Raw genomic sequence first — 26,850 nt, 5'->3', positions numbered from 1 at the left:
ATTTGAAAGAACATTGTGAAATATTCATATTTCATCCGTTAGAAAACTCTATGACATTAAATAAATAATATATTTATAAAAAATCTATATATTTAAGTTGTGCAATTTTATGATATATTAAATGTACTTGCCTCCCTTTTCCTTTAATATTTGCTTAATGCTCGAAATGCACTAATAAAAAAACAGAGCATTATAACTTGGGCAAAAAAAAATTTTTTTTTTGAGTCTAGTGTCCTATAAAGTAAAGTAATAATTTATTCACTATTCTCATCTGTTACTGAATTTTAATGTTAACTAGTCATACGCACATATGCCAAATCAAAACTATTTCAGCACATTTAACATTTAAAAGTGACATATTAAATTTTATTCGTGTAGTAAATAAAATAAGTAGTTATTCTTATAGTTTTCTAAGTCATTAGGTCATTTATTGGTATATTTACTTTAAATTAGCAGTAAAATTATTGTTACATAAAAGAAAATTTTTTGTAAAAGTTATTATCACATTTAATAAACCAAGTGAATATTTTAATTCCTCTCTTTTTTAATAAATTTTGTAATTTGGCTGCAATTTTTGCAATTACTTTTTTATGAATGAAAATCTAAACATATTATTTTGACTTATAATTATTATTTTGTAAATCATTCGATAGTAAAATTTGCTCTGTATTTTACACATATTCTCACCATTATTGCTTTTTTTTCAAACTAAATTCTACATTTCAAGTTACCTTTACATATATTTATATTCAAGTTTACTTATACTTTACATATTCATTTTTATCTCAGATACCATAGGATTGCACTGAAAATTTTCCACTGCTATCGTTCAAGAGATTTTACAAGAATCTTTACTTCCATCATTATATAACAATACATAATACATATTGTGATCCTATCAATTACTGATACATTTTGGCACAGACTGAAATCCTTTCCCTTATCTTAGATTTGTTTTTCCTTATCTTGCCTGAACCCATGAGAAGTACTTTCTCTTGGATGTTTGAACTGTGGGGAAAGACAAAAAATTTGTTGTATATAACATAAATTAAATCGCAGGCTGCAATCCACTCAGCATGGTTGTAAATTCTTGCAGCACAAGTCAACGGATAATTTTGTATCGTTTTTAACTCCGTGAGGTTCGCAGACATGGTCTCTTCGGAACCAAGGCACTGTGACGTCCTTTCCTATGATGAGGCAAGCATCAGATCGAGTTTGGGCTCTGAGGTCTTCGCTGCTGAACTGTAAAGAAAATAAATCTAGATTAAGAATCTTATGAAGTAAAGTTTGAAGAAAGTAAAAAATTTGATGTTTCCTCCTCTACTTTTTTATCTGTTCACATTTAATAATATTGTGGCGAATTGAATTGAACGGGGATAGAACCTGGGACCTTGTGGTTCGCAGCCGAGTAACATGACCACAATACAAAAGCAATTACTCGTTCACCACAGACTCTCCTTCCAGTGAGTCGGAGGTGAGACGAACGATATGGGCGTTGAGTGGTGATGTATTAGCGGTTGATTCTAATGCGCCTGGGCCCATTTGAGTGTCACCCCCCGTGTGTGGGTGAGGGGTTGTTGTTGCATCAAGTGAATCTGTCGACTTTGATTTGCTGTGGGTAGACGGCGCCCTAACAGCTGTACGAAGGTTCATCGTCCGATGTCACCAATGTGGCGAGATTGAATTGAGCGAGGGTAAAACCTGGGGCCTTGTGGTTCGCAGTCCAGTAACATGACCACAATACAAAAGCAATTGCTCGCGTTACGTAGCTGTTAACTGGCTTATAAGCTTTTACCACAATATCACTTTTATACGTGATCAAAAATTATTACGTTAATGCATTATACCCAATAAAATTTCTCTTAAATGTATATAAAATCCTTTTATCACTAATGGTTTATCTCTGTATTAGTACTTATTATTTTTACGGCGTCCACACTAAACCAACAGAAAATACAAACCATCGCCAGCTATTTTGGTATCTTATTTATAAAAGAACGTGGCGTAATCAAAAAATTGCCTCATAAACCCAGGCCTTAAAAATAAACATGTACTCTACATTTTTATACTCGGATAACTAAAAAAGACTTATAACCTATTAAACATGATAATTTAATAAATCCATTATAAAATGAAATTGAATTGAACCCAAGCAGCAAGAGAAGTCGCTAAACGATTGGCCAAGCATCGCAGCCATCTGATATACGCCGCCCGTATTTTGCCAATGTCACCTTTGCATTGGCGCGACATCGGATTTTGACCATATTTTTTTCTGTCGCCTCTGAAGATCGCTTTTTCATCGGGGCGAACTCCTACGGCGACTTAGTGAAAAAGACCGGCTCAAAGCAATCGGCCCATAGTCGCCTCGATGTCGGGAAAGTTGCTTTTCCTAGGTGGCGCTATGCGAACATATTTTAGAAATTTCCCATGAATCACCTGGCGTGTATTGGATTTTGAAATTCAACCAGCAACGCATACTGTCATTTCAAGAAACTTGGTAAGTGTAAAGTTTTTATTATTATATATTTATAAATAATATATTATTTATTCTAAATAGTGAATAAAAAAGATTATTTTTGTTGAAGCCGTTCGAATTCGTTGCTTACCTGAAACATGGAGTTGCACGTGATATTATTAGCGTTAGGCGTAAGCGACCATTATCATTTCTTTTCTTGTTTGTATTCTTTTCAAGTGATTTTATTTCCTATCTTTTTTTGTGTGTGTGTCTGTTCTTAAATTATTGCAGATATTTTTCCATTTCATTTACAATGCCTTTCCTTTTGTTAACAACAATTTCTAATGAAAAAAGTTTTTTAAAAAATATTAAATTGCGTTCTTATGTTTTGATTTTGCAATAACATTTGTGTTATTATTTTTATTTCGACAAAAGGCTAAAAAAATAGATTAGCAGAATATATTTATTGTAAATTTCAAAAAAAAAAAAATCTTTAAAACTTGCAATTATGTAGTTATATTTGAATACTCTTATGTGAATAGTTTATAATTATTTCACCTTTCATAAAATAGTAACAAATTTTACACCCATTAGTTTATATTATTTTTCTCTATTGTCCTAAACATTATTATAATATTTGCTTATATAGTTCATTATCAGATTGAAAACATTATCAAGCTTATGAAGTTCTATATATCTATTTTACTCCTTAATTACATATCTCCAATTGTCAACAAATATTTTATTTGTACTTTTAAAAGAAGTGAAAGCTCAATCATTATTCTAATTAAGGAATATGTTTTTTAGGTTCATCAAATCTGCAAAAAGAAGCTCTTTTGCTTGTTAATCACTCATCTCCAATTGTCAACAAATGTTTTATTTGTACTTTTAAATGAAGCGAAATCTCAATTACCATTATAATTGTTTTCTAGGTTCAGCAAAAAGGAAAAATGAAATGTATAATTTTTTATATGTAGCTGAAGATTCAGTTATACATATATATAATATTTATATAAATGTGTGTGGATTTTTAGAAATTTCAAACTCTTCAAGTATTACATAATAAATAAAGTTTAAATAAATTTTTTATAAATTACTTTGTGTCAATATTATTTATTCTTCTAAATTATAAGTCATAGTTTCAGGATTTTGCTTGAATGTATAAGTCATTACAGAAAATTCAGTAAAAAATTTCAAGTAAATTATTATTTTACTTTGTATTTCTAAAATATTATTTAATGAAAGTCTTTGTAAATAAATTGTTTTGCATAGTTGTTTTTCTTTTCTCCTAAAAATAAAGAGGGGAAAATAATAATTAAAAAAATATTTGTCTAAAGAAATTTTGTATAATTGAAAGTAGTGTTTACATTTTTAGGTATGGAGTTTTTGTGAAATATTCAGAGTTAATCATAGATCAAATTTGGTTCTTGTGCCATTAAACAAAACCAAACTAATCATAGATTTTTAAAAAAATTAGAAATTTGAAGTAAATTGTTAATTTGTGCTTTTAAAATGTTATCAATTGGACATTAGCTAACACTAACATTTGTAATGAGGTATAAAATTTCTACACCATAAAGTAACTTTGTAAGTTAATAATAAATAAGATTTCGCATAAGTGAAAGAAGTGTTGTATTTTTGTGCATGGAATTTTTGTGAAACATAGTATTTTTCAAATATTCAGAGTTAATCATAGATCAAACTTGGTTATTTTGCCACAAATCTAAACCTCACTAAACATAAATTATGAAAATATTAGAAATTTGAAGCAAGTTATTAAATAAGAAGTAAGTTTGTGCTTGTAAATTGTTGTTTATTGAATATTAGCTAACACTAACATTTATAATGAGGTTTAAAATTAATGCAATATGAAGTAACTCTGTAAATTAATAGTAAATAAAATTTCCTATAATGGGAAGATGTGTTCCATGTTTGGGTATGGAATTTTTGTGAAATATTCAGTGTTAATCCTTAATTAAATTTGGTTCTTGTGCTACAAAACCAAACAACTAAATATAGATCAAGAAAATATTAGAAATTTGAAGTAAATTATTAATTTGTGCTTGTAAAATGTTGTATGTTGGACATCAACCGACACTAACATTTATAATGTGTAAAATTTCTACAACTTGAAGAAACTTTGCATGTTAATAGTAAATATAAGGAATTTTGTAGAATTGAAAGAAGTGCTGCATTTTTGTGTATGGAATTTTTGAGAAATATTCAGTGTTAATCAAAGATCAAATTTAATTCTTGTGCCATAAAACCAAACTAATCATAGATAATAAAAAAAATATTAGAAATTTGAAGTAAATTATTATTTTGTGCTTGTAAAATGTTATCTATTGGACATTAGCTAACACTAAAATTTATAATGAGGTATAAAATTTTTTCATGAAGTAATTTTGTAAAATCAATAGTAAATAGAATCAGTAAAATTAAAAGAAGCGTTACATTTTTGTATATGGAATTTTTATGAAACATATTTGTGAAATATTCGGGGTTTAACATTGATCAAATTTTGTTATTTTGCTACGAATCTAAACCTCACTAAACATAAATTATGAAAATATTAGAAATTTGAAGTAACTTATTAATTTGTGCTTGTAAAATATTTTCTATTGAAGAAACACATAATAGGAATTATATAATTTAGTGTTTTAAACTATTTTTAACCAATGCATTAAATTTTAGGGTGTTAAAATAGGAATTTGTGTTTTATTCATTATTCTTTAGGAATTATTTGTTTATTGCTCACATTAAGCAATATAAAAGTGTGTATAGTAAAAAAAAAAAAAATTTTTTTAATAAGAATTATATATTTTTCTGTTTCGAATTTTTATAAAATAGCTTTTAAAAACAGATGATATAGGCAATATATATAATACATCTACTTTTAAATTTCTAATATCAGGTAAAATCATACTGATTAATTATATAATTGAAACTATGATTATGTTAACATTTCTTCCCATGCATTAAACAATGAAAATAAATAGGAAATATCAATGAAGGAAATAAATCTTATATGTAGATAGATGTTGAGGTGATCAAATTTAAAATTATTTCAGATAATTTTAACATTTGTTTATTTTTTTTAAAGAGCAGTAAAAAAATGTCATTTAAACATTTTATAGGGTAAGATTGTGGTAAAATCTATGCTATAATAATAGATAAAAAAAAGTTGGAAGAATTGTTAGAATGACATTTTCCATGAATTTTTATCGAAAACAAGTATTTTATGGAATTTTAAATTTATCAAAATAAATAACAAACACTACTATTAATAGGTAAAAAAGAAAAGTAAACTATTCAAAATATCTCGTATTTTCAGTCTTTTGACAAAATTTTTTAAGTATGATAGTTTTAAATATTATGACACTAGTTTCTAGAGTTTGAGAAAATTGAATAACCATTAAACTAATATTTCAATTTGACACCAGCAAGTGTTCAGAAATAAATTGCCTATTGATTGGCATTTGGTTGCCCATTGCTAAAATACATGGGAAAATGATTGGTATTGGGTCGCCCATTGCTAAAATACATGGGGAAATGATTGGTATTGGGTCGCCGATTGTTAAAACACATGGGGAAATGATTGGTATTGGGTCGCCCATTGATAAAACAGGTCGCGAAATGCTTGGTATAACGTCGCCCGTGATAATAACAAGTCGCCAAAGGATCGGCAAATTCGTCGAAAACAAATCGGGGCGACCATCGCGCGGCGTACCGCCGGGGGACATGACCAATGTCGGGGCGAGATCGCCTCCGATCTCGCCCCAATCTCGCTCGTTCCGTGGGGCGATACTTGGCCAATGGTTGGCCAACGATCTTTTGCTGCTTGGTAATGATGTTCACCGAATTGAAATTTGTCACTGCAGTTTAGCATCAATAAATACAAAACAATACTTTCTTCTGTATTGGAAAAAAGATTGTTATATCTAGATGCTTCTAAATACGTTTGGTTAAGGGAGAGTAAAATTCTAACACTCACTATAATTTTGATAAGGTCATAGAGCTGGATGGGTACGGATGGGTACTAGCTGTGGATAAGATACGGATCCTTAAATATCAAATCAAACCGGGTAAAAATAAAAATGAGGCTATTTTTCTTCGTCAGTATCAATTTGGTAGTCACTCTGATGTACCGGTAGTTTTGAAGGTTAGCTTGAAGATATTTCTTTATGTTGATTCGCAGTTTTTTCTACAAATTGTCTATCTAAAGAATATCATATTTGTGCATTAGTATAAACACTAAAATTATTTTATTGCTGTTCTGGCTTGGGGAGGGGAGGAGCAGAGTTGTTTCCATAAAACTTTTTCTCATACCCTTTATAATAAAGGTGCTAATCCTCTTCACTCTCCCCTGTATGAAAATTGAGGATCTTAGGCTAGAGTGTGAATGCTATGAGTGCTCACATTTTTAGTTTCAGAGCTTACACACTTGAATGATTCATGCTTCGTGATATAATGAAGAAAATTTATGTATTTTAGAAGGTTTTTTTTTAAAAAAAATCAAATCAATCATAGAATTTAACGTGTGTCAGTTTGTACATTTGCATGCATGTAGACTGCTGAATGCCTATTACAATAGATTGCAAAGTTAATACAAAAAAGCAAATTTAATAGCATGCTCGCATATCAAATTTCATTTATCGAAAGCGTTACGTTTTTGAATTATTGACTTGACGAATGCACAGATCACAGACAGCAATTCTTTGATTGATTTGATTCAAAATTTAATATGGATCTGTATTTCAGATGATAAACCTTATTACACATTTTATCCATTTAGTTCCTTATTCCGTAATTATTAAGCTCATTTGTGTTCGAACATTCTATGAATCTTTCAAAATTTGATATAAAGACCAGATACCGAATTTCATCCATCTAGTTCTAAAAACATTTTTGAATTATTGAGTTCTTAAACAGACATAGAATTTTGAAAATGTATTTTACGAACTCGGAGAAGGTCTAAAATACAGAGATGAGTTCGATTTTTTCGATGTTTGCAGTACTTTATCTTTGTTTTACTTAGTATAACAGAAAATAAAAATTTGGATTTATACCTTCATGCAATATTAAATTTAATTAAAATTTCCCGAAAGAGTATATATTTTTTCTCTTGACGATATTTCTATTCATTACTCATTATTTTCCTCCTATTTCTTCTGTATTTCACGTCCTTTTGAATTCTTTTAGTCTTTCTTCCTGCCGCCATTTATGCTCAGAAATTCGATTTAATTCTGATTTGTATAATGACCGATTTCTTTCGCTATATTTCCATATATTTCGCTTTCATATTCTTTCAAGCTCCTACCAATTTACTACCTTTTATCTTTCCGCCAATTTTTTAAAAAAAATCAAAAATGGAATTTTAATTTACTATAATTTGTATAGTCACTTATTCCTTTTCATCACATTTTTCCATAGTCTAAATCTAAAAGCTCTTATTACTTAGTTACTATTCAACGCTTTAAACACTAATCTTTTAAGAACATTGCGATCACTTTCTTGACCTTTTTCTTTCTGTCTGTAAATGGCCGCGAAACATTTGCCCTTCAAACGGCTTAACACCTGTAGGCAAACTCATTTTCACCTAATGTAGGTTAAAATGTTTTGGGGGATTTAATGGGATTCTTCTTTGTGAATAAGGTAAATCCTATTACAGGAATCGTCGTAATAAACAAAATCGTAAATACTTTGGAATTTGTAGATGATTTTATGTCGCACTCTATTAATTCAGGAATACAATCGAAACTATCATACACTTTATTTCTCCTCTTTAAATTGCTTAATTAGGTGATTAACCTAAAGCCAATCAATTCGTAGTTGTATTTTTTTCCAGGAGAGATTTTCTTTGCATTATTCTAGAATAAGAATTAGATTTATTTATTTTTTGCATTGAATCTTCACTTTTTTTTTTTTTTTTTTTTTGAAATCTGTTTTTAATTTTGCAAATGGTTTGATTCTTTTTCTTTATTTTGTTATGATAACAAATAGAATCTTAGAACTCCACGAGTCAGAAGTTTTATGGCTCTAGTGAAACACTATATTCATTTCATTCAACACTATATTCATTTAACGTGGTTCCTAAATTATTTTTTTTTTTTTTTGTATAAGAACGATGTGTGAAACAAATTTGAAAAATAAAAAAAACTTTTTCATTTAAAATTAGAGGATTAAATTATTCCTATGGAACATTTAAAAAGAATGCAAAACACGAAAAATACAAAGAATATTGTATTTGAAAAACGTTTTGATCGTAACAACATTCTTTCGCTTAATTTTAAGTTGACCATTAGGATCTCAGAAGAAATGCAATCCCTACAATCTAGATATTTTACAAAAAGATAATTCCATCTAGATGGGCTGTTATTCTGTTAACAATCTCAGATTAATTACCAAAGTTGTAGTTAAAAATATGAACATTGACAGGGGGCTTAAGAAATTTTAAAAATTATTGTTTGTAGTACATTATAGATGCAAATATATAAGTTTTATTTCAATTGGACCTTCTCTGTCCATCCCTAGTAGCATACACATATTATACAATATTGTAGGACATTGATATTTATGATATTGTTGAATATTAAATGATATAAAATTTCGTTCAATATTTGGCAGAAATTTACACATTTTGGATAAAGACCACAAACTAAATTTTATTCATCTAGCTCGAACGGTTTTTGAGTTATCGATTTCACTGACAGATAGGCATAATCTCAAAAAGGTGTTAGGGGTGGGAGGAGGGCATCTAAAGCTTAGAGATTCGTCAGTCACGAGTTTAAATTTTTTGACGATTATAATATTTTATCTTCGTATATGAGAAAATAAAAATTCTAGACTGAAAGTATTGACAAATAGCGAGAAAAGCAAATGAAACCTAATGCTTATTTACTTTATAAAATTAAAGATATAGATTTATCATTAGAATTATAAATTTGAATCAAGTATTAAATCCTATTCATCATTGGGTTGATCGTCTGTCTATCTGCGTATTTGCCTTAACTCTCAATAAACTTATCATGAATCATACTTCTTTCATTCGCTTACCTCAACAATCAATAAATAAAAAATAGCAATGAATAATAATAATTCAAATAAATTTAATTCTTTACAGCACGTTTACGAATCGGAAAATTCGATTTATTTATTTATATGGTTATCCGAAGAATCAAACTATGTAATTTCAATAACACTTCGGCTAAATTGTCGTTGCCAGATTTTTTGTTAAATTATACACAAACTTTAAAAAGTAAAAAATTAAAATATTTATTTAAATAGTGGAATATATCTTGAATAAGGTGTTTTTAAATAAGAAAAACTTTAATGAAATTTTTTAGGAGAATTTTAAAGTATTAATTGATTTTTTTTTTTCTATTGCATAAATAAGAAATTTTCATTGGCTTATGATTTGACAATAGAAATCGTTTGCTCGAATTTTTTGACATTTCTTGATTTTATTTTGTAGTTCGTCATTTCAATTCCTGTCTTCAACTGCTTGGTGATTTACTTTATTTTTTAGAATATTCTTTTTTATACATATATCAGCAATAAAATAATATCTGCTTCACAGAAAATTTACAACGGTTTTAGGAAACATATCTTGAACGTTTCTTCTACTCCGAATGCGTTAAAAGAATTGAGTAAGTCTATTAATTCTTCTCTTTCTTTATTCTGAAAAACATCTGCCTCTAGTAGCGAAACTACAGTTAGCAGATGTTTTTACATTTTCTTCGTTTCAGTATTTTATCTGTTCTCATTGTAATAAGCAAAGTAGACTTGCTTGATCTGATCTGATTCGAATTTAAATTAAATATCATTTGAATTTCAGAGCTTATTTTATCAAAATTCCTAATTAGTTACTTTTTAAAAACTTTATACCATTTTGTTTTATGATTCTAAGAAAATATATAGATTTAATACTTAAAAAAAGATTCTTAAAAAAAAATCGAACTGTATTTAGATGTTTTAAAAAGTTCTATTCTTAGCTATCTTTCTTTTTAGAAAATTATTTTGATCTTGAATTTTTTTATATTTATGATACTGAAACCACTTCGCTTGAAAGTTATAGGGAAAATCAATATTTTGTTATTTCAATTTGGAAAAACTTGATATATATTCAAAAATTTTTGTATATTGATCTGAATAAAATTATAAAAGAATTCTGATTGTAGAATTTAAATAGGGAAAAGTGGAACACCAAATATTACAATATCTAAGGATACTTAAAAGACATATATCGCTGAGCCTCTTCTCTATTTTCGTCAAAGTTCTTTCTTGCTATCAATATATTAGCGAAACAATTGGATTCTCCTTACCATTGTTAAAAAATTTCTAGAATAAATTTTTCTTCTTTTTCTTTCTTGTGTCCGATATAAACGGAAAGAAGCTATTGCAATCGTTAAAAAATTCGTACTCGAGATTTTCACCACGAATATCTACGTTTCAGACCCAAATGTCCACAAAAAACATTTTTGGAATTATTCTCCATGTCTGTTAACGCGATAAACGAAAGTTGGTATACAGACCGAACACCCAAATTTGTGGATTTCTATCTAATTTCTAACGAAATTCATTCTGAGGAAGACTGTGGTCTGTTTGTCTAGAAGCCTGAGTGCAAGTGAACTATCAAACGAAAAGAGCTATGTGGATGAAATTTGGTTCATAGGTTTAGAATCTAAAATGTATATCTGTATCAAATTCGAAACCAGATCCATTAAGGAGTTAACCCTTTATTAGCCTGTACTTTTCTATGCATGTAAATACTACTATTTTCTATGCATGTACAATAACGCAAATATGTAAAAATTTAAATAAATGAAAATATATTATTTATATGCCATCTTGTAAATAAAATTGAAGCTATATGACAATTTTTGTTTCAGTGTCGAAAAACAAAAGATGTTCAAAATACATATTCAATTTTTTGGTACTTGCGTATGAACCGTATGGCAATGATAAATTATCAAGAAAATGATGCCTAACATCGCATACTAGATTCACTCCAAATATCGATATTTCTTAACTATTTTTTCGGCAATGACATTATAATAATATACAAGTGCTGTTTTCTTTATTATTGGAGCAATTTTGATGCACGAAGCCTTGAAAATAAAAATTTGAGCATTTGTGATATTCACATGGATGAAACGTGGTATGTGGTGTTCACAATTTTATGTGCTAGACGAAGGAGATAACATCTTAGAGAGACAGTATGCTAGAAAATTTCGGAAGACCATTTCCGAAGTTTAAATTTTAAAAAAGTTTATCTGGGGCTCTTTCCTCATTTTTATGGGCTTCGTGAGCTTAAGTTGGAATTTTCCGTTTGGAACAAAAGATTTATAATGATAAGCAATTGTCGCAAATTGTTTGTTACTATTTTCTGTTTAAAAGTTTTAATTAGATCAAATTTAAGGCAATTAGTCTTTAAATGGGATCACTGCACGGCTATGAATCATCAACAGATGTCTTGTCTGTATTTTTTTTTAAACTTTACACGTCTGTGCTTCGTTGGTTTAGTGACTTCAAGCAACATAATGTGCTCGAACTTTTAGATTTCAACTTTCATGTTTCATAGAACTAGATTTAAAGTGGAAAATATATCGAAAAGAAAAAAAAGATAATTTGATTAAAAGTTGCTTAACCTAGTTAGAAAGTAGTAAAATAGAAAAAAAAATCACAATAAAGTATTATTTCTTCAAAGAATTGGTTTTTCTCAGAATAGAAATCATCATATGTTGTCTTCATTTCTCACAAAAACAAGCGATGATTCTGAACAGAATAAACTAATTTTATGCACTAGTTATTTAGGGAGATAAACTTGTATCTAAAATTGTAAAATGTGAATACATTTAATTTAGCACAAGGAAAGTCAATTTTCACCAATCAATACAATGACATGCACGATTCCATTTAGCTAGTTGGAAAACTTTCAGGTTGACCTCTTAGCTATTTTCTTTTCTATTGTTCAATGATACTTGAAGAGCTCTTTCAAAAAGATTCCTTTTAAAGTGTATATTTAAATATTCTATTCTTACCAATTGTTTGATTTTGATTTACAATTTTCTTTGACGGATAATTTTCATAATGCTGAGTTCATCTGATTTCATATTCACTTGATATACACGTCAAATTCGTTGCAATAGTTTAATTATGGAATCCGAGATTCTTTTATTAAAAGGAACAAGCGGAAGTGGTTTCTCCAAATTTATCTCGTATATTATCTAATAAACTTGGCCTTACATTGGCGTGCAAAAGTTACAGAATGAATTTAGCATTTTTACTGAATATATCACTCATCCTATGCGAGTTTTTTGGCGATTAATTTCTGGCATACATTAAGCGCATCCTAAAATCGAATTTGTGTTTTAGACACGTTTTTCTCAACCGATCGAAACAAAAATTTGACACAAAACTGCACTTGTAGTCATAAAATCCCTACCAAATTTGATATCTTTAAATTTCTGCGTTTCTAAATTGCTACGTTTACATGTTTAAGAATTTGCACAGGAGAGACAATCAAACTCGTAATTGGATTTAGCTCAAAAATTGATAGATTTCTACACTCAAGATATTAAATCTATGCACCGAATTTTATCAATTTAGCTCTCTTCGTTTTGTAATTATCGTATTAATTTATATATTCAAACAGTTGAAAATATGGGCTTCCTCTTAACAAATTTTACTCAAAATTCGACAGATGTCTGCAAATTTGGTGTAAAGATCGTATACTAAATTTCAACCATCTAACTCAAAGCGCTTTACAGTTTTACCTGTCACAGACAGACAAACATTTTTTTAATGCGTTTTTCGAATTCAGAGAGGTTTAAAATGTGGAAGTTCGTCAAAATCTCGAATTCGATTTTTTTTATGGTTACTATATTTTCTCTATGCTACATATACGAGAAAGTAATAACGGACTTGATAGTGCTACAGGGTGCAAGGCAACATATAGTTAGATGGTACATGGTGTGCGCAGTTGTCTTTTCACGTGACTGTGATGTCATATTGTTTATCTTCGTCACGTTATACAGAGAAATATCTACTATCCAAGAAATATTGGGTTGAATAATGAATCATGGACACTTTTTTCAAATTTAAAAGCATATCCACAAATAAAATGTTTTAACAAAACGTTTTATATTACTTAAAGGAAAATTTAATGCTTTATAAGTAAATATAGATCAATTTTTGAATTTTATTAATTTTTATTATATTCAGCTTATTGAAATAATTGTTAAGCGAATCAAATTTCCTTTTTGACATGTGTAAAATCAATTAAGTATCTAAGACCGCTGAAATTTTGTATATATAAAGGGAGAAATATGCCTCAGAGTATTTGCCGGTCAAGTGACTGAACCAACTTTCTTGCAAAAAAAGCCGGAGAAAATTGCAGCTGAAAAATAAGTTTAAAAAACACTAATGAATTATTATTCAATCTCACACGATGAAGTTTCTTTAATTTGTGTTCATTTATTATTTTCCTAATTTTAATAATTACTTGGTGATCTCAAATATAATGTTTGACCATAAACATTTTATAATTCTCCTGATCCCATTAATTATGCTTATATATTTTGACATTCTATTATAGAATGGGTGCATTAATATTTCATATCTAATTATGGTCCATAACAATTAGCATATCTGAGGAGAAAGGGCAATGTTCGAAATGGAAAAAATAGAAACTTCTACTAACCCCAATGGAAGATCTTAAGAAGTTGTTTACTATCTATAAAATAAATCGTTAAACAGCAAATTTATGTCACTATTATCTATTTTTAAACAAGAAACAATCTATTCAGCTCTCCAAGTTATGATATATAATTGAATATCGTTAAATGAAAGCTTCTTAGTATAAAACTTTCTTTAATGTCAAATTAATTTCTCACATTTTCGATATCTGAATATAAAGAGGGATATCTGAATGGGGAATAGATTTAATGAAGATGCAAACCTTTCTATCGAAAACTGTATTTATGTTACTTCTTCGTCTTATTATTAATAGTATTTTAAACTATTATTTATTTATATTATTATTTAACTCTATTTTTTATTGTATGATCTATTTTATATTTATTTCTGTTTTCCTTTTTTATTTATCTTATACATTTATTATTATTATTTTATATCTTATATTATGTTTTTTATTATGTATTTTCTTTAATATTTCCATTTTGTACTCCTTAAACTCTTCTATTACTTTTAAGTTTCATGTATTTTATCTTTACAAAATTCTGCAATAATTATTGAGAGCGTAAAATTTTTATCGTAAAAAAAGACAAACAGGACCTTGAAAGAGTCAGTATGATTAACTATTTGAAATAAAAACGAAATCGTGCTGTAAGGCTGCATGTTCCCACAAGAATATTTCATGTTAAAAATCCTTAGGCATTAAAAAAAATTTACATCTAAATGGAAAAAAAAAAAAAAAAAAAAAAAAAAAAATTGTGTTTTTTTCCGATCCGAAAATATAAGCATTTCACGTTAATTTATTTCTACTACAGAAAAAAAAACATTTCCCATTCTCAGGACAACGCTTAGTAAAAATATTTTAATTTAAATACAAGAAAAAAATAATATTCTTTCAAGAAATATTTTTTCTACAAGAAAACTTCTTTTAAATTCTAATAATGTTCAATTTTTCCTGCGCATTTATTACCAAATAACTTATTACTGGGATGAATACATGTAGAATACTTTTTTTCAAACTAAAAAAAAAATCCAAACTCAACACATTATAGAATTCTTTAAAAAATAATAATAACGAATAAGCACAAAAAAATTATATTTTCTTCAATTAGATTTCATAATAAACTATATTTTAACTTTATTTTATGAGTTACAACTATTAAAATACAGTTTATTATGAAATCTTATTGAACAAATATTAAAGTTTTTTTCGATTAGATTTCCTAATGAATTGCATTTCAACTTTATTTTATGAATGGCAGCTCATAATTTTCCATTTAAAAAACACGAAACATGTCCGATAATACTTTAAATTTTATGTATAAGTATGTTCAACAAGTCATTCATATTCACTAAAGTTTTATTCTCAAGTTGCACCTAAAATTCCCACTCTGAAATCACAACATGTAATAACCATAAAAATTGGGAGATATCTCCATTAATTCTATGCTTAATAGGCTATAAAAAGTTTCTATATTATTGATTTCAAATATTAATTATTTATTTCTACTTTTTCGGAAACTATCAAATTATCAAATATATATATATATATATTTGATAATTATATATATTTGATAATTATATATATATATATATATATATACCTTTTACCTTGCTTAGTTTATTTTATCCTCTCCTCTGACGATATCATTGTTCTACAAATTCGAATATATAAAGTTATCCTAGCAAGTATCAGTGTCTCACTGAGTGAGTCACAAATTTTCAACTTTACACACGCTGTAAGAAATAAGTTTACTACAAAAAAGATTCAAGCACAAGTTTATAATTCTGTCGATTTTTCGTGTTTTAAAGTATGCCAGTCTTTCTTTATTTAATCGTCTTCCTAACTTTTAGAATAAAAATTACGAAAAAAAAAGAATAATTTAGTAAACGACATCGTGACTTCTAGCATGCTACCAAAAATGGGCCACCATCTTCCACGATAGAGAAAACAATCGTTGAACTTCACACATTTCGTTTCAATTCGAACAAAGATATCACACACACGCGCGAGAACATATTACTCCCAATTCTTGCCACGCTTCCGCCATTTCTTTAGTTCCGTTATCATAGCGAGGGAAAAAATTAGCGAAGATTCCACTGACGTGATTGATGGAAATTTTGCCTGAAGGTTGCCAGATTCCTAAAGAGAAGATTGAAACAGCATTCAAGCAAATAATAGCAAGCTTCAGATGGATTCCATTTTTTATTCGACATTGCTACCGCGGTGTGCCAGAAAACAGTGACAGTTACATTCCATTCACATATCCTCTTTAGGTTTCTTGAGGGGGGGGGGAGATGCATGGAATGATGCACATTCTGGGAGAAACTATTAGAATATGAGGTTGAAGCAAATTACGCTGTTGACGCATTCGGTGATGCGTTAATATATATTTTTTTTTTCTTTCTGAACACGTAGTAGCTTCAGGCGCATATTCTTTCAACTCAATAATTTTTCCACAGATGTATTATAAAATCATCGGTAATAATATCAACTCGGACCACAAATTTTGACCAATCTGTATATGAATATCGGCTATTTTAGAGAGGAGAGTGATTCTTTATTGAACTGATTCTATTTAACAAGATTTTGATTCCATACTTCATATGAATGAGATTGTTATCTTTACTGTAATTTTTTTGAAATAATTTACATAAAAAACGAAACATATCACAAATATGGTATATAATTTTCTCCCTTATTTTATATAATTCTGTAATAAAACCGCATGATGTTTTTCAGCAAGTGCCTTAAAAATATTGCAAGTAGTACAAAATAACAATAACTAGAATAACAAATTTTGTGAGATTTGTTGAAGCGTATAAGTTATAGCAATAAGTAGTAATTTTTTATAGAAATAATTGTTTTTAATGATATTTTGATTCCATTACTTCGAGTACATCATATCGGTTTCAGGGTTTTGCTCTGTTTAGATTTACATAAAAATATGAAAACTATTTAGAACTGCATTATTTTCTCCCTTATTCTTATAAATAAAATCTAGGAATTTTAAATCAGTATTGAAAAAATAGAATATACATATATAGGGAAATTTAGGTATTTTTAAAAGAATGTTGCAAACATTAAGGTTTTTTATCTACCGGAGCGTGAGAATCTGCTGAGACAGTAGTTTTGTAGAACACTTGTAATGTTAATTTTTAAAAAAAGTAGGAATTGGTTCAGGAAATAAAAGACCATTTTAGAATGAAGTTAATATGGGCTAAATAATGAAGAAAATCGGAAATTAATTAGAATTTAAATCAGATTAAGACATATCATTACATACATCAAGCAAATCAAGAATAATGTAAAATGAAAGGCATGGTATTTGAAAAAACGTTGGTAGAATTATTTCCTTTCACAAAAATAAATATATCAGCCTCTAATCAAACATTACTGGCATACAAAATGCTTGTAAAAATATTGATATTTTCACAAATGATTTACCATTGTTTTTATTATCATTATTATTATTTTATGATCTTACTGTTTCCTAGTGACAGTTTTAAAAACTTTTACCCAAAGAAAGCGGTTTTAAAAATATCTTAGAACTAGAAGAAACAAATTATCCATTTAATGATTTATTCTCAATGTTTAATTTTTTTAAAATTACACAACTCTCTCTATGAGAATTTAGCACACAGAAAAAAATAATATAAAATCATCAAATGTTTTAAATCATATCGCTTATTAAAACTCATTCCGAAATAACTGAAACTGACATCCTTTTGTGGCTTCAATCTAAGTAAAAACTTAATTTAAAATTTTTCTTTCATGTGATAATTTTCGAATAATTTTTTTCCTAAATGGTTATTGTTTTTCTCTCACCAGATTTCAATCAAAACTTTATATTATTATTCCCTAATTTCTCTTTAACTTCTAATTAACTTAAGTGAAAGTATATCTGATTATTATTGTTCTCTTTAAAATATTTATCCTTTCTATGCATAATTAGTTATTTTTCAATAAAGGTCGTATAATGTAAGAACTGTAGAAAAATAATAAAAAAATTAGTTTGAACTCAATTCTTAATTATTATTAATTGATTCATTAGCAAAATAAATGTTTTTTACTAGAAATTTTTATCTTTTTAATTCAAAAAAGTATTTGAAAAATAGTTTTATAAATTAATTTTGTAAAAGATAAAAACTATACAGATGCAAATTTGTATCATTTCACAGTTAATTAAATATGAATCATTAATCAAAAGTAATTTGAAATCTATCTAGAAATCTAATCTAGTTACCTAGCGGTAATTACTGGAAGAACTCAAATCACGGTTATATTGGTTAATGAACCTCGCTGAAGTACTGAAGCATGTCGTAAAAAGCAGTTTTCTAATTTTTTTTCGTGGAATCAGTATTTAAATAGTTTCTTTTAAATGCATGTTTTTTCGTTTATTTAGCAACTTGAAAATAAATAGGTTTTAGATCTAATCGTAAAATATAAGAGAAAAAAAAACTAAATTTATCATCTAAAAATGTCATTCTGATTTAAAAAATTGCATCTAAAAGAGAAGTTATAATCATTATATAAAAATAAATAATGGTAAAGAAATATATGCTCATCTGTATCATTTTTATATCCATCCTATTTAATAATTCGCAGAATTATTATTTCCCCTGTTATTGATAATAGCATGCAATTTTTAATATTTATTGACTTCTATTATGTTGAAAATATTATTATATTGCAATAATTCTCATTATTAATTCTCGAAGTAATGGCGGAAGGACAGGAGAATAAAACAACGGACTCCTTCGACGGAAAAAAAATCAATAAATTAATTATTGGTTTTTAAAGTAACATTGCACGTATTATCTCGTTGACTATGAACACTCTCTAATGTTAGTTAATTAATTGTCTTACTTTATGTTCAGATGTAGCATTCTTTTTCCTCCTGCAAAAGGTGAGCGGATTCCGGTGTTAAGTTTGCTCTACACATATTTTCATCAATAAACATAATAAGATTTAACTGAGCAGTTGGTTTTTTTTATTGCAGTCGTTTTTCATAATCTGAACTTTCTCACATGGTTAACAGTATCAAAAACGGACATGTGATTAAATTGTTAAAGATTCTCAGGTTTTGATTAGCATTTTTAGTCAGTTAATTCCTCCATAAGATATATATTTTGCCTTGATATCCCTATATTTTAAAACTAAATGTTGTGAAATGAATGTTAAATAATCATTATTTAGAGATTTTTCCAAAATGCATCAAACTATCAAACACATTCTTTTTGTTGTTGTTATAATATAAAACATTTGATACAAAAATGTGTTCGATAAATCCTCTAACCTTTATTTTTATTTCTCCACAAATAAAGTATAAAGACAGAATTGCTTAATGTTATTTTGTTACAACAAAAAACATTTACATTTGATGCAGAAATGATTAATTGATACTCTCCTTAATTTTTACTTTCTTGCATATAAAGTAGTGAAAGAGAGAGTATTTTAACTATAAAAAAATACGACCATCAGATTTTGGTTCAGATATTTGAGTCCTCCCGGAATTTGAAAATGCCATTTCAGGAAATATATCTATCTGCTTATGAACAAGATGATTCTAAAACACTTCAAGAAAATCAAAGGAAATTTGTTATTTGGTTTTGACTCCAAAATCATGTCAAATTTTAGATCAAATTTCAGATTCAGTCGTGTAATGAGATTGGTTTAAAATGAATTCTTCTTGTGTACACCACTTAACGTAGCAATATCGACAGTTCTCGGTTTAAAATGAATACACGATTTTTTTTTAATTATTATTTTACGAAGTAAAACGCAAAACTTGCTATATTGCTTCAATTGAGGAGATAGCCCAAAGAAGAACACTGACACTGACTTCATTTGATATTCTTTGAATGCAGGGCTACATTATAAAAAATGCATCTAACTAATTTTATTTATTTTTAAATTTTAGCATTAAATTAAATTGAGCATTTTTTATTAAATTTTTAGCAAAATGAAATACATTTTCAATTTTTTAAAAAACTATGTAAAAAATATAGCAATAATCATGTTGATGATTTTATATTAATTTTATTATGGAAATTTCAATGCTTACCTTTTTTTTTTTTTCCTTTTATTGAAAGTATACTACCGTTTCCTTTTTATTTTTTTACTGATAAGCGTTTTATTGACTGATTTCTTAGGAATTATTTTCAGATTATTATAATAGTTTTCCTTAAAAACGTTTCAACTTAGAAAACATAATAAAAAAAGAAGAATATTGGGTAAGAAAGAATTGGTATTGCGCAAGAAAGAAAGAAAAAAATAAATAAAATAAAGAATAATATTGGGTACCAAAATTTTAATTTAAACAATTTCTTTTGTATTCATCTCTATACACGTTTCCTTCTTTTTATTCTTTTATTACGTAATAATTACTTTATTCTTCTTAAAACTAGGTCCTGAAAACTTTTTTCTTGAAATGAACTAATAAACTCTTCATTGTTTTCAAAGCAGAACACAATGCTTATTAAAGTTTTGTCAGAATTCAATTCTATGTAGATATATTTGTAACTGTAATTCCACAGATTAAAAAAAAAAAAAGAGGATACAAAAGAAATCTATTCTTATAGATACTCCCTTTTAAAAGATTGTGTGAATTGAATAAAGGTCACAATCAAAAATTATGTGTCGATTTTATGCACGAACGGGTTCGGTTTTGGATCTCGATTAAAAGAACGCGTTCTCACAAGATCCATTAAAGCATGAAGAGCAGACTTCCTTGCGCCGGCATAGGGCCTATTTTTGTGTCTACAAGATCTTTCCTCAAAATAAATAGTTGATTTCTTCTATTTTTTTTTTCTGTTAATGAATGTCATTAACTGCAAGTTTCGCTGTGCATTCATTATTGGTTTTGTGTCGTTTCCCCAAACATTTTTGATAAGAAAGCAGAGTTAGAGAAGTGACACAGTGCAATTTCAGGTTGTTTATTTCGCCATTAGCTATTAAATGATAAGATTAAAGATTTTTATAAATATATGGCTTACGTGAGTGAAAATACAGGAAAAATTTCATAATAAAAGACATTTTATATAAATTAGACTTGCTGTTTTAGTAAGAAATTTTAATTTAAAAGAGGTAAAAAGGAATATTCACATATGAAACATTTTAATTTGATTAAGTGTTTCGATTAGCATATTTTCTAATAACTGTAATGGTCATAATAACTGTAATCGAGATATAGATGTAAACGTGCAGAATGCAACATTGTTTAGATTGGTAGACCGATGAACCAAATTTGGAAAATAATTAAACCTTGAATTATTGTTTCTATAGACAGGCCGACATAATTTTAAAAATGCGTTTTTCAAACTCTGCAGAATTTGAATTTTTTGAGAATTACAATGCTTTATCTTTTATTAGTCTTCTATTTAGCATATGAGAAAGAAAAAAATAGCTTTTTTTTAGTAATACCAGTATTATTTATGTATATTTTTTCTTAAATTTAAACACATACTGTAGCAATCGTTTTTATTGTAATGAAATTCAAGTCGATTTTATTATGTCATAAATTTTTTATTTACATAATTTTATCAATATAAACGTTTACATTATGTTTTTATTTTCTTCAGACATTTGTTTCAAAGTTGAACTTACATTTAAGTTTAATTAGCATGATCTGCGCGGATTTATGCATTTTGCGACTTTAGGTAGAGTAGAGCTTTAAAGCCCTCATTAAATAAATTGGTCTCTTTTGTGTAACTTTTCAGTATATTTTTTAATTTAACTCAATGTGATAATGATTTAGGTTAATTTTTTATTTCATTAAGTTTATGAAAATGAATTTGTTTGTATTTATTCATTAAGTTTCAACAGTTTGCGACAGCCACTCACATTTGAACAAAATACCAATAAAGCATAAGTTTAATATTTGTAAATAATGTAATAGAAATAGAACGTAATGAAACTTATCGACATCTACCAAAATTATATTTAAGTGATAATAATATTTCAATATTTTATAATTAATAGCATTTGTATTTTTTTACAAATCTGTTCATTTGGCATTTAGAAAAATTAAGTCTTTTAATAAAACTGCCTGCCGGCCTTTCTCAGCCTAGTTAGAATTTCCCCACTGAACACATCACTGAATTTTTTTCTGTTTCTGTAAATGAAGTACTGAATAAATCATTATACACAAAATGAAACGGTGAAAGCAATCAAGTCAAAGGCAAAACAGATGAATTTTCATTTTATATTTCGCATTAGAAATTCGAATGTCTTTTAATTCTCTCACTAACGTTCCGGCCGTAACTACTAGGTTTTGACTACCTTCAAGAGTTATAGGTTTAAATTATTCCTATGTGAAACATTTTCAGTTTGATTCATTATCTAGTTTGAAAAGGGAAAAGTATATACCAACTTACCAAATTAGTGCAGAATGAATTGCAGTCTTTGAGGTCATCACAAGAATAGGAGGACCTCATATCGGTGTGCTTGTAGACAGTCAGTTGTCCGACATGCAGAGAACAAGAACATGACTTCTCTGGTGACATCATGCCATGGGAATGATGCATTACAGGAGAGCTGTACACTGGGTATGCATGGTGAGCTGAAGGTCTATTCTGGAAAGGCTTGTTTGGTGCGAATTGGTGTGGGGGGAAATGGTTTGGATAGTATGGATCATGGGGCAATGACCTCGGGCCAGAATTTCCAAAAAGGAAGGGTTTAATCTTGGTTAAGAAAGATGGTTTTGATGGGTGTGGATTGAAATGTGAGTTGTAGGAACTGACCATATCATTGATAGGGAATCTAGGGACTGAAGGTGGTGATAAGGGAGAGCTACTGAAATAGCCGCTGTGTTGACTAGCTGCTGGGGATGAATAAGGCATGTGGTTGAACATTGACTGAGGTGGTGACCAGTAAGACATGGGTGCTGCTGACATAGCTTGGAAGGGCATTGCTGATCGGCCAAAAGGAATTGCCATTGAGCCATATGGGGACATTGGGACGGGTCTGATGTGAACAGGATGCATAGCTGTGGCTCGAGGTTGGTATGGTGCAACATGGTGGCGATAGATCACCTTCGGTTGATAGCTTTGTCGGCTGGTGTAATCATAATAAGACCATGCGCTGTAAATCAAGAAAGATACATTTAATAATAAAAATTATGCATACGTTTTATAAGACTTTAAGAATTGGCAATGTTTGAAGCTATTTTTTTCTGTAATTCTTTCAGCTATAAATTTATCAAATTGCTTTAGTATAGGTTAGGTACATTTAATAAGTAGCACATAGGCGACTCAAACTATCAGCTATATATGCATTATGATGTTTTTCTCTGAATTTCAAAGCAAGTAGAAATCATTAGATTGTTCAAAAACCGTACATGGAAATATTTACTTGCTTTCAGATTTTTACCCTTTCACTTCCTAAATGTTTCAATAAGCAAATTTGAACGTTTGATACAATATCTTTCGAAGGAACTGATTAAATTTCGCTGTATCAACAGATAGAAGTCAAAAAATTTTTAATGATATTTTTTTCCTAGATGCATATGTTAAATTCTAGATCATATTTGTAGGGTGATTATAATGACGAAAAACTGTTATATAAAATATCACGGCTCAACAATTATATAATTTTTTTAACCAAACAAAGAATCTCATTTATTACTTCAATTATTTCATGTTCGAAAGCAATAACAAATTAAGATAAATCTCAATATTTTGGTATATTAAATAACGAAAATTAAAATAATAAATAAAAAAAATATGAGAATCTTTGTAAACACAAATAATGTTTTTACAACAGTAGCAATTCCGTTATCATGTTTACGTTAAATAAAATTAAAACAAGTGTAATTTCCTCTAAAATTTCCAGAAATATGCAGCATATTTTGATGATCTAGCAACAAAAAAAAATGGACAATCTGACATAATCTTCTTAATAAGAGAACACATGTAAAATGTTGCTTCTAAGTCTATTTGGAACATTTTATTTCTCAGAAATATCTTTCAGATCAATAAAAATAAATATTTTTTTCTTTGTGGAGATATTTAGTTATTTTACCTTGAACATATATTACACTATTCTCAAATATTTCTATCGAAAATGTATATTAAATGTACCAAAATACAAATTCAGTTATTGAAAATAATTAGGAGTAAAGTATTTCGTCAGTTTTGTTTCTTTACACAGAATAAATGGTAAACGATAAAAATTCATAAAATCCGTTTTCAGATCAGGGATATAATAATTGGTTATAAAATTACTAATCAAAATATATACTAATCCCATCAAAAATAATAGAAATGAAGTTTAAGCCAAGAAATTAAATTTTCAGACATACATTAAATTAAAAAATTTATAGAATAATATAGAAACTGAAACGAGTTTACTTTCCACCGAATTCACCCAAAAATGTCGAAAATTTGATTTTTTGGAAAAAAATCATATTATGAGCATTTTATGATTAAATGCATGACATAAATTCCAAATATAAATTATTTATATTTATATTTGGAGCCTAACCGCAACTGAATTCACTTTAAACCAAATTACCGAAAGGGCCACAGAAAAGAAGTGAAAAGTTTATAATTGATTTCATAAAACAAGTAAATAATTTGAAGAATTTATGCGTGAAGAAAATGGAATTATCGTCTCGCACATCACATTTAGTTTGGCTTTTAAAGCAATTTTAAAAATAAATTTTTAAAAGTTTCAGCTAATTATTTATAATAAAGGAGCATGTAATAATTATTTTGCTTTTGGTCAGATGTAATTTGTTCCAGGTTTATTTAGATTTTCATAGACATTTAAACTTTTGAAGACAAATGTTGAAATAGATCAAGTAGTTATTCATTTTCTGAGAGTCAATTCGAGATTTTTTTTTTCCAAAAATGTTGAAAGAAAAACCTTTTGAGAAAAAATGTATGTTTGTATATATCTGATCAGAGTTATGATTTTTTTATATTATATTATAACCTGTTTTAATATATTTTACATTGAAATAAAAATTGTATAATCTGTTTAGTATCATATTATTTAGTAATTAGCTTTTTCAGGTTTCTGCATTATACGAACTCTATGATAATTATTTAGAGACAAGAATTCTCAATCAATTACTATATAACAAACTTCTTTAAATAATGTAAAAGAAATTAAATAAATTATTAAAAATTAAAGAATTTAAAATCATAACTGATTTCTAATCATTCCAAAATATTACAGTACAAAATACAATAATATATAATACAGTCAAAAATAAATAATATATATAATTTTTTTTTTTAATTTGTTAAATTTTATTTTTTAACGTCTTATTATTTTCTATAATATTTTATATCAAATAATGATATAATATACTCTACAAATATTAGTTTATCGCTTCGAATTTTATACACCACTCTCATAATTTTACATTACATCCAAAAATTGCAAAAATGATTCAATGGCAAAAATTTTGGTTGAATTTATGAGTCCCAATTTTTTTTCAGAAATATAAAAAATAACGAAGACGGCAAAGATTAAAAATATAATTTTATAATCTAATGCTAAAATCATTCCAAAATATCAAAACAAATGGGAAAATAAATTATCCACAAGCACTTACCATTGAAGCGATAGACACATCAAAAATATAGCCGCTAACTTGGCCATGATTCTCACCACTAATACTTAGCACACACCACAGCAAAAAAAAAAAACCACGTTGAAGGGTCAAAACCGCCGAAAAAAGAGCCGCCTCGCGAAAATATCCAACACTTTTAAAAGAAAGATTTTCGTTCAGGTCCACTACTTTTATAGGTGGTGATCTGACGTCACTTACAAGATGATGGTATACTGCATTAGCTATGATTCCATGTTCTTCGGAGACTGGTGAAATTCAAATTGGAGCTTTTCGAACAAAGCGTGGATTTTATATGCCACCGTTTGGGCAGGGAACAATTAGGTTGCATGGACAGGAACTTTTTGAGTTCCTTATCGAGGAGGATTAGAAAACGAGTTGAAAGTTGTATTTTCGCTTGGTACGGGTAGTTAGTGTTTTACTATTTCCGAATTAGTATGCACACACTATAGTTGTAGAAAATATTGTTTTAATTAGTAGATAAATGATTAGATTTGATTAATGACTTCTAATAAATGATTGCCTCGAGGTTTAAGCTGTTATCCTTTGATTTTCGCTAATGAATTGTGCTTAGGTCAAATTGATTTAATTGTCGTTAACAGAAAAGGTGTGTTACCTATTAAACTTAATTCCATAAAATGCCTAGTTTTCTCTGAATTTGGTTCTGTTTTTTTAGCTTTTAAAAATGTTTTATATTTAAGATGTCTTTGTATCCAATTACTGTATATTCAATTGCTGCATACTTATCAAAAATTTTAAGTTGTATTGGTGAAAATGATTTTTTTATAAAACTAACTATTTATTTGAGTTTACAATTCTTATTTTTAAACATTTAAAACGATTTTAAAACTTTCTAGTTGTTTTTGGTAAAATGATAGGTTTTGTTAATTGTAATAATATATATTATTGTAAAATTATATCGTATAAATTCAGTGATTTTAATTATCAAAAAGAATTAATATCATTTCTATGAAGATTGTTATTTAGTGTTTTATTTAATTTTTCATAAAAATCTTATACTCAAATGATTGATATGAGCATCAAAAAATTTGATATAAACAATGATAATTATAAATAAATCATTAAGATAGAAAAAATAGAAAGCATTTTATAATT

General features: G+C 27.8%; 1 protein-coding gene across 1 annotated transcript; it reads right to left on the bottom strand.

The window, feature by feature from the left end:
• Positions 1 to 543: 543 nt before the first annotated feature.
• Positions 544 to 25,972, bottom strand: LOC129981627 (uncharacterized). Its single transcript, XM_056092542.1, has 3 exons — positions 25,720 to 25,972; positions 22,532 to 23,237; positions 544 to 1,242 (listed from the first exon to the last, which is right to left on the bottom strand). Exons 1-3 carry the CDS (start codon positions 25,764 to 25,766, stop codon positions 1,072 to 1,074), a joined length of 924 nt encoding a protein of 307 aa, XP_055948517.1. The 5' UTR covers positions 25,767 to 25,972; the 3' UTR covers positions 544 to 1,071.
• Between the last annotated feature and the right edge of the window lie 878 nt (positions 25,973 to 26,850).

This window comes from Argiope bruennichi, chromosome 8, assembly GCF_947563725.1.
Source record: "Argiope bruennichi chromosome 8, qqArgBrue1.1, whole genome shotgun sequence".
NCBI lineage: Eukaryota > Metazoa > Arthropoda > Arachnida > Araneae > Araneidae > Argiope > Argiope bruennichi.
This window is presented reverse-complemented; position numbering and strand designations above follow the sequence as displayed.